This window comes from Lipotes vexillifer, unplaced genomic scaffold (genome assembly GCF_000442215.2).
Source record: "Lipotes vexillifer unplaced genomic scaffold, Lipotes_vexillifer_v1.1 scaffold470, whole genome shotgun sequence".
Classification (NCBI taxonomy): Eukaryota; Metazoa; Chordata; class Mammalia; order Artiodactyla; family Lipotidae; genus Lipotes; species Lipotes vexillifer.
This window is the reverse complement of record NW_006799533.1, coordinates 1,847,261-1,856,667: the sequence shown is the minus strand read 5'-3', so window position 1 is coordinate 1,856,667 and position 9,407 is coordinate 1,847,261. Positions and strand designations below refer to the sequence as shown.

Genomic DNA, 9,407 nt, shown 5'->3' with positions numbered 1-9,407 from the left:
CAATCTCATGATAAACGTTCACTGATGAGGAGGTGCTTCTTACGGATGAGGAAAAAAGTGGTTTGCTCATAGATGGAATGTACTCTTGGTGACGATGCTGTGAAGACTGTCGAAATGACAAAAAAGATTCAGAATATTACATAAACTTTACCAAACCAGTTGATAAAACAGTGGTAGGGTTTGAGAGGACTGACTCCCATTATGAAAGAAGTTCTACTGCGGGTAAAATGCTATCAAACAGCATTGCGGGCTTCCCTGGTGGTGCAGTGGTTAAGAATCTGCCTGGCAATGCAGGGGACACGGGTTCGAGCCCTGGTCCGGGAAGATCCCACATGCCGCAGAGCAACCAAACCCGTGTGCTGCAACTACTGAGCCTGCGTGCCACAACTACTGAAGCCCGTGCGCCTAGAGCCCGTGCTCTGAAACAAGAGAAGCCACTGAAACGAGAAGCCCACGCACTGCAACGAAGAGTAGTCCCCTGCTCGCCACAACTAGAGAAAGCCCGCGAGCAGCAACGAAGACCTGACGCAGCCAAAAATAAATAAATAAATAAAATAAATTTATAAGGGAAAAAAAACCAGCATTGCATGCTAAAGAGAAATCATTCATGAAAGGAAGAGTCAATCGATGTGACAAACTTTTTTTTATGTGGATTTTTTTAATGTGGACCATTTTAAAGTCTTTACTGAATTTGTTACAACATTACTTCTGTTTCATGTTTTTTGGTCACCAGGCACATAGGATCTTAGCTCCCCGACCAGGGCCCCCACCCCCTGCATTGGAAGGCAAAGTCTTAACCACTGGACCGCAGGGAAGTCCCAATGTGGCAAACTTCACTGCTGTCTTATTTTAAGAAATTGCAGTAGTCACCCCTACCTTCAGCAACCACCACGTGATCAGTCAGCAGCCATCCACAATGAGGTACTGACCGAAGGTGAGGGGGTGGGGTGAGGTGGGGGGATCGGGGGAGTCAGTATATATACGATTGTAGTGAAGGGGAGATGCATGCAATCAAGCATACCTTTTGGCAGAAGGTTGCTGCTAGTCACAAGGAGCAGAGGTCTCCATTAATGACTTTAGTGCTTTTCTAGATATGAGAAGATACAAGAAATTGGGCTCATAAAATCTCCTGAAAATATCTAACTATCTTGAAGGCCTGTTCCACCAGTTTTTCCCAAAGAACAGAGTGCCTCATTCCTGATCTCCTGCCTCGGCCCTTAACTCCTTTCAGGGTGTGCTGAAGGTCAGTAACTGCAGTGGCCAGTGACTTCATTCTTGTAGAACCACGTGGCGAGTGACAATTCTTAGTTGGCAGTGGCAAGACCCTCCACTGGCAAAAAGATTACAACTCACTGAAGGCTCAGATGATGGTTAGCATTTTTTAGCAATAAAGTTATTTTTAAATTAAGATATGTACATTTTTTTTTAGACATAATGCTATTGGACACTTTACAGACTGCAGTATAGTGTAAACATAACTTTTATATGCACTGGGAAACCAAAAAATGCCTGTTTGCTTTACTGTGATGGTCTGGAATTGAACCCACAGTATCGCCAAGGTATGCCTGTACTAAAAAAATTATTGAATAAATGGTGATGACAAGAAAATACCTACATCAAAAGGTTTTGTGAGGATTAACTGAGTGTACCTGGAGGAATATAAAGTGCTTCAATACAGTGTCCAGAACATAGTAAGCTCAGTAATGTTGGCTAATACCATTATCAAAGGAATCCAGAAGAGGGTGAGGCGTGGCATGAGCAGAGGCAGTTAGAGTGTCAAGAAGAGGCAGGTCTTGAGCTTGATCTGGAAAGATAAGGATTTTTCTGCTGGGCAGAGAGATGGGCGCACAGCAGGGGGTTGGAAGAGTCTCCTCTTCCATACAAGCTGCCCCTCCCTCACAGGTGCTCTCCCAGCTCCTCCATTAAATGCAGAGTCATCCCACTAAGAATCATCTATTGACCAGCCTCTCTCTGCCCATCCATTAATCCATTTATCTTTCACTTCTACGCCACCAGAGCCTAGATGAATTTCACCCCAAAAGGGCGCACAATAATGTTGTCGAATTGATTTCTGAAATCTGTAGAAAAGGCACAGGCTACTCTTCAGACCAGCAATCCTGGCCTGGGGGCCTATCCTAGAGAAATACTCAAAGGTCAGCATGAAAAATCACATACAAGGATGTCCACTACAGCATGGCTTGTGAGGGGCTCAAAACAAAAGCAACCAGAATGTCCACCCGTGAGAAAAGATAATAAATAACACTATGGTGCATCCATACTGTGCAGAGGTGAAACTAAGTAACACAGATGCTTATGTACCAGCATGAAAAATTTCCAAAATATATTGTTAAATTGGGGGGGGGAAAGGTTGGAGGGGGACTTCTCTGGTGGTCCAGTGGGTAAGACTCCGTGCTCCCAAGGCAGGGGGCCCAGGTTCCATCCCTGGTTGGGGAACTAGATCCCACATGCATGCCACAACTAAGAAGTCTGCATGCCACAACTAAATAAAAAAAGATCCCGCGTGCCGCAACTAAGGCCAGGCGCAGCCAAAATAAATAAAATAAATAAAAATAACAACAACAAAAAAGGTTGGAGGTTGGAGAATACACACTACATGATCTCATTTATGTAAAACAAGCAAATATTCTAAAACCACACACACAAGAACCTAAAGATTTCTCTGGAGATATAGATAAGCATTAACACGATAGATACGTGTTAACACCACTGCGCGTTTCAAAACTGTGCCTGAAAAATATCAAGTTTTCAATGAGCATTTGCTGAATGAATGAAGACGTATGTACATGAGCAGAAAAAGACTGGAAAATGGATCTGCTTTTCGTGCTAAATATTTCTGTACTGTTTGCATTTTAAGAGGCCGCACTAATGTATTACTTGCATGATTTAAATGAACTCAAAATAGTTCTTCAAAAACAAACAAACAAACAAACAAAAGACCGTTGCAGGACCTGGATAGATCATAAAGGGGTCTATGCACCAACTCTTGAATAACTTTTCAAGGTAGCTAATTTAATCGTACTGACCCATCAGGGATCTTACACAGCAACTCAACTCTCACTTTACCTCTCCAGCGTCAAACTTCTCAACAGCAGACGAACAGAGAAGTGGTGCGTTTTAAACTGTTCTGAAAAACAGTTAACAGTATGCCCTTCCTAAACGGTGTTCTAACAAACCACGCGCCGGGCCTCCCCCGCGCACACCAAGGAACACAGTAAGGACCGCGGGCGGGCGCGAAAGGTCCTCCAGGCAGGTGTGCGCACACAGAGCCCCGGGAAGGAAACGCACTCTCCGACTTGCCTTTTCACGATCTGTAATCTGTCTCTCCTGCTGAGGCTTCATCTCCCGGAGGAACTGATTTCTTCTGTGATGCAGCCCAGAGCGCAAGGTCACCTGGTCAGGGGAGGAGAAAAGAGCGCGCAGTGGATGGCATCCTCGTGGTTCGGCTCTAACCCGAACCGACACCTGCATTTCAGACGAGGAATCGTCAGGCCTCATCACACCTGCTAATTCAAACTTGCGCGCCATTGCGCCCCAGAGGGGAGGGTGGGCCGGGAACCCTCACCCACACCCGGAGACGGGCCTGCCGGTGCCCGAGAGTCCTCGGCCGAGCTGAAACGCAGGCGAGGCGGACCCGTCCCCGCTCCCGGGTCTCCGCTACCTCTCGGGCCGGTGCGCAGAGGTCTTCAGCCTCGGGCGTGCGCCGGAGAGAAAAGGAGGGAGGGCGAGCCGCGTAGACCAGAGCGGGGGATGCAGATCCCAAGGCTCGACCGCAGCCGGCTGGGAAGGTGCGGCGTGGAGAGGGCTGGCTTCGGGTCCGCTCTGCGCAGCTCCCTCTGGAGCGCGGCGCCGCGGGTCCGAAATGCCACAGCCGCTGCGGCAGTGAACTCCGCACGTGGAAAATCGATCTGAGACGCGCATGAGCCTCCCATTGGTCTCCAACGGGCAGCAGGCTCTAGACTGGGGGCGGGGGCGCCAGAGAGCGGTCTTCAGTGGGGGAGGGGGCCGAGGGCGGGAACGCCGGCTGTCCATCACAGGCCACGCCCTCCCCATGCCCAACGCCCCTTATGGCTCCGCCCGTGGGGGGCCGGGCCCGAGTACGCCACGCCGAAAACTTCTCCACCCCCGCGGGAGATTCTATTGGCTGGAAGGCCGTGGGAAGCTACTACCAGCAACCAATTGAAATGCACAATCGCCCCTGTGTGGGCGGGGGTGACCGCACGCTTCCTCAGGAGCCAATAGAGAAGAGGAACAACGTAAGCGCTTCTCGAGATCGTGGGTCGGCGGAAGATGGCGGTCGCCGCAAGGGGTTGGTTCTTGGGCGAGTTATTGAGGTGAGGAGCGGGTGGTGTGGGCTCGCAGGCGTTTTCCGTGCCGCAGTTGTACTTGTCCTCCCAGTGCGACTAATGTTTGAGCGGAAGGGCTTTCCTTGTCACGAATCTAAGCTATTTTCTCAAGGCCAGTGACCGTTTCCTCTCCCTTTGGGGTCTTCTAGATAGACAAAGAGGCTGCGTTAAAGACTCACTTTACCGCGTTTTCTTTCCCTGCCCCACTGCTGGCTGAGGGCTCGAGTTTCCCTCCCGGCTTCAGCTTTTGCTTTCTCTTATTCGCACTCCTATTCGTCTGTCATAAATTATTCGCATTCATTCCTCATTTTCCGTTATGGTTGAGCCACGAATCATTTTCCAATCTATCATGTTCTTTTTGGTGAAGAAGAAACCGGGTCTTCCTTTTTCTTGTCTTAGTTTGTCTTCTTTCACTCACCAGAACTGTCATTGTTAGCATATGTCATTTAAATGTCAAGTTTATGTTGAATCCTCTTCTTGATTTTCCATTGATTTCTTTTCTGATTGATGTAAGAATAGTTATATAAAATATTTCTACCTTGTCGTCATTGCATAGGTAATACGTTGTTTCTTGTAGAAAAGTTAGGAAATAAATGAGCAATACAGAAGTCTCCAGGAATGCTACCATCCAGATATAACTATTGTTAACATTTTGGTGAAAAAACTCCTAGACCTTTTTTCCACATTTGTTGTAATTCTACTGTATTTTACATGTGTTGACTTACACTAGTGAAACAGAAGACCTAGTATATTCTACCTACACAGCTCTTTTAACACCTACATATTTTTGTTCAGGTTGAAATTTTATCATTAATACGATAGCATCCTGAATAGCAGTGTATAGGTATTCTCTCCAAAATTCAGGTATTATTTCTTCATTATTGCCCCCTGTACTTCAAATTCTGTAATGATTATTTAAATCGTTGGAACAGGAAAGCCTGTTTTCAGAGCGTTTGAAATATCCCGAACTCCCTGCTTTGCACATAATAATGACTAAATAAAAGTTTGCTGAATGGAATGATTCACTGTTGATTACAGTTATCTTTTTAAAGTCTTGTGTTTAAATATGAATAAATATTTAATGGCACACATTTTAGTTATATTTAAACAAATTCTAAAATGGTTAATTTTGATGTGCAAGTATTGTAGGATGTTTAATAAATTTCTTTATAGAACCTGTATGTGTATCTTTGAAACTAACAGACTCAAAACAAAGACTGGCTCAATTTTAGTCATTAATATGATTTTTTTTCTGATTTTCAGTTGGATAGTTCAGTTTGAAAATCCTATCACATTTATTATCCCACTTAAGTCATTTGAAGGAAATGTCATAAAAATCTTTGGATTCTGTGAGTCAGCTACATTTTAAATTAAACAGACTATTTGTCTTGTCCTGGACAAGCTAACTATCCAAGATAATAGGGCTTTTATGAACTGATATATTCCAAACATTAAGTGGCCAATCTTACTACTTCTGTCAAGCTCTCTTCATCCTTTACAGCAGTGGCTCTTAAAGGGTGGTCCATAGACCCCTGCAAATCCCCAAGACCCTTTCAGTGGGTCCTCAAGGTCAAAATTATTTTTAGAATAATGTTGGGATAACGTTTGCCTCTTTCATTTTGTTGATATTTGCACTGATAGTGCAAAAGTAATGGTGGATAAAACTTACATAGCACAAACCAAGGCAGTGACATCACACTGTACTAGTAGTCATTGTGTTTCACCTCCATTAACTTGCTAAAGCCAGTTTTTCTTAAGAATGTCCTTGAGGGCTTCCCTGGTGGTGCAGCCCCGGTCCGGGAAGACCCCACAGGCCGCGGGGCGGCTGGGCCCGTGAGCCATGGCCGCTGAGCCTGCGCATCCGGAGCCTGTGCTCCGCAACGGGAGAGGCCACAGCAGTGAGACGCCCGCTACAGCCAAAAAAAAAAAAGAATGTCCTTGATGAAGCAGTAAAAATTATTAATTTTCTTAAATCTCAACCGTTGAGTACATATCTTTTTTTGTTTGTTTTTGTTTTTTTTTTGCGGTACGCGGGCCTCTCACTGTTGTGGCCTCTCCCGTTGCGGAGCACAGGCTCCGGACGTGCAGGCTCAGCGGCCATGGCTCACGGGCCCAGCCGCTCCGCGGCATGTGGGATCTTCCCGGACCGGGGCACGAACCCGTGTCCCCTGCATCGACAGGCGGACTCTCAACCACTGCGCCACCAGGCAAGCTCGAGTACATATCTTTTTAATATTCTGTATGACAAATGGGGGGAACACATAAAGCACTTCGACGTACCGAAGTAAAATGGTTATCTCAAGGAAAACCTCTAGTATGATTGTCTACATTGCAAGTTGAATTAGACACCTACTTTTTACAGGACACAGTTTTTATTTGAAAGACCAACTGACAGACAAACTGACTTGGGTATTTAGTAGATATTTTCTTGAAAATGAATGATTGACCCTGTCACTTCAAAGAAAACAAGTGACTGGGAATTCCCTGGCAGTCCAGTGGTTAGAACTCTGCGCATCCACTGCAGGGACCACAGGTTCAATCCCTGGTCGGGGATCCCAGAAGCTGTGTGTGCGGCCAAAAAAAAAAAACAAAACAAAACAGAAACAAAGAAAACAAGTGACAGAATTTGTTGCTAATGATAAAGTTTGAGTTTTCAAGTGAAAGTTAGAATTTTGGGAAACTTGTATCTGCCATTCTGACCTTGACCATTTTCCAATACTTAAAAGATTTTTTCTGATGAGATGGGTAGTAATCTTAACAAATGTGATTTTGGGGTATTGTATAAAGAAATGTGTCAACATTTGGAAACTCTCCATAACTCATGAACCAATATTGCCCAAATAAGTCACAATGTTACAAAATCACACATACAGAAAAGTTCCATTCAAAGGGCAAGATAAACCAATAGATTTCAGTGTAACAGAGCATGGAAAGGGCATTGATAGGGTTTCAGATTCCATGTTGCAATTGACTGTTAAGAAATTGCCATTTGTCTAATTTGGTATAGTATTACAGAAGAATATTAGTAGCCAGAATAGGCCATTTAAAAATACTCCTCTCTTTTCCTGCTACATATGTGAGTGAGCCTGGGTTTTATTCATATACTTGAACCAGAACAACATATCGTTAGGGACTGAATGCAGAAGCACATATGAGAAGCCACTGTTTTCTGTTAAGCCAGACATTAAAAACAGTGACACCTTCCTTACTACTTTTTTTGGTTTAGAAAACATAAGTTTTTTAAAATAAAAATATGTTTATGTTATATAATGGATTTATTTCTTTAATGGATTCATAATTTTTAAAAAGTTTCTCAGTTTTCATGTCTAATATGTTAAATATTGGTAGATATAATCAGTGTAATAGTGGTTCTCAGTCAGAGGTGATTTTGCCCCTGCAGGACATTTGGCAGTGTCTCAAGATATTTTTGATTGTCCTGTTTGGGAGGACACTCCTGGCATCCAGTGCATCGAGACCAGGGATGCAGTTAAACATTCTATAATGCACACAACAAAGAATTATCTGGTCCAAAATGTCAGTAGTGCTGTGGTTGAGAAACCTGATGTAAAAAAAAACTGGATGGAGTCCTCAGCAGTTTTTGAGAGTATAAAGGTATCCTGAGACCAAATCATCAAGTAATGGACTTATTCACAATAGGAAATCCCGCGTGAGAAATTTATTTCAAAACTAAATATCAATAAAATATTTATTCCTCTAAAGAATTTGTATGTTTTCTACTTAGGGACAATGAAAACCATGTAACTACACAGAATATCCCCCTATTTGGTTTGGTCACTAAGCAGCCCAGAACCCAATCTGCTGTTCACTACTGTGTACAAATTTAGAGCCTGCATCTCTGTGCCCTCCACCCCCGTCTCCACTCCCCTCCCCACGCCCCAACATACTTTAACCATATACGCTCCCTGGTCTTGACTTTTCATTATTTAAGTTTTAGTATTTTATTGCTTTTATGTCTTATAGGCCCCTCAAATCCTTTATAAAGGGTAGGCAGCGTATTAAAAAAAATTGTTAGGTACCAGCTATATTAGCCAACCCTATGAGAAAACCATACCTTGAAAAAACAATTTGACATAATTTAAGAGACATCTGAGGAGAAACTAACACACCATTGTAAAGCAATTATACTCCAGTAAAGATGTTAAAAAAAAAAATTCTTACACACATAAAGTACTGTTTCATAAGGTTGTGAGAAAACCAAGGTAACGGTTTCTATTATTAAAAGTCTTGCATTTCGGTATATGACACATTTGTCGTATTGAAACACCGCCCCCCCAAAAAATAAAGAGACATCTGAGGATGTAATAAAATTTTGCATTCAGTCAACAACTGTTTTTTGACTGCCTTCTCAGCCAGGTATGATGCTAGGCATTGGGATATGGTAGTGAACAGGCCTGGGTCCTTTGCAGAGCCTCAGGCGACCTGGCAATAATAGAGAACCTTGCAGCAGTGACTGTGGGAGTGAGGCACATGGGAAGACAGTGGTTTCAGGGTCATGTAAAGAGATCAGATGCAACACTCAGAATTGAACTGGAAAAATCTAAGCTCCATTCCCCTTCCCTCAAAAATTGTTCTACTTGGGAGTTCCCTGGCCATCCAGCGATTAAGACTCTGAGCTTCCACTGCAGGGGTAAGGGTTCGATCCCTGGTTGGAGAACTAAGATCCCACAAGCCGCATGGCAAGGCCAAAAAAGAAAGAAAAAGGAAAAAAATTCTGCTTGAGGCAAAGTGAGATAATAAAGATGATTTAGTGTCTCACCAAACTTTTAGCTGTGGAATATTGACTATGGAATATTTCTTTGGATTACATATTGTCATTTTGAGGGTCAGATGCCTTTCCCAGTCATATCTTGTTTAGGTTAATAATTAAATTTATTTTACTCCCTTAACACATATACTGAGTTAGGAGAAAGGTGGCTCAACATTGATTTTTACTGCTGATTAAAAAGAAAAAGTACGTTGGGGCTTCCCTGGTGGCGCAGTGCTTGAGAGTCCGCCTGCCGATGCAGGAGACGCGGGTTCGTG

The 9,407-nt window shown here is 43.7% G+C and overlaps 1 protein-coding gene across 1 annotated transcript in view; it reads left to right on the top strand.

Moving 5' to 3' along the window:
- The first annotated feature begins 4,308 nt into the window (after positions 1 to 4,308).
- The window catches only part of ALG11 (ALG11 alpha-1,2-mannosyltransferase), a 13,134-nt gene continuing 8,035 nt past the window's right edge, over positions 4,309 to 9,407 (top strand). Inside the window, exon 1 of the mRNA XM_007471683.1 lies at positions 4,309 to 4,352. Coding sequence (XP_007471745.1) covers positions 4,309 to 4,352 — 44 coding nt within the window. The remainder of the gene's footprint in view (positions 4,353 to 9,407) is intronic.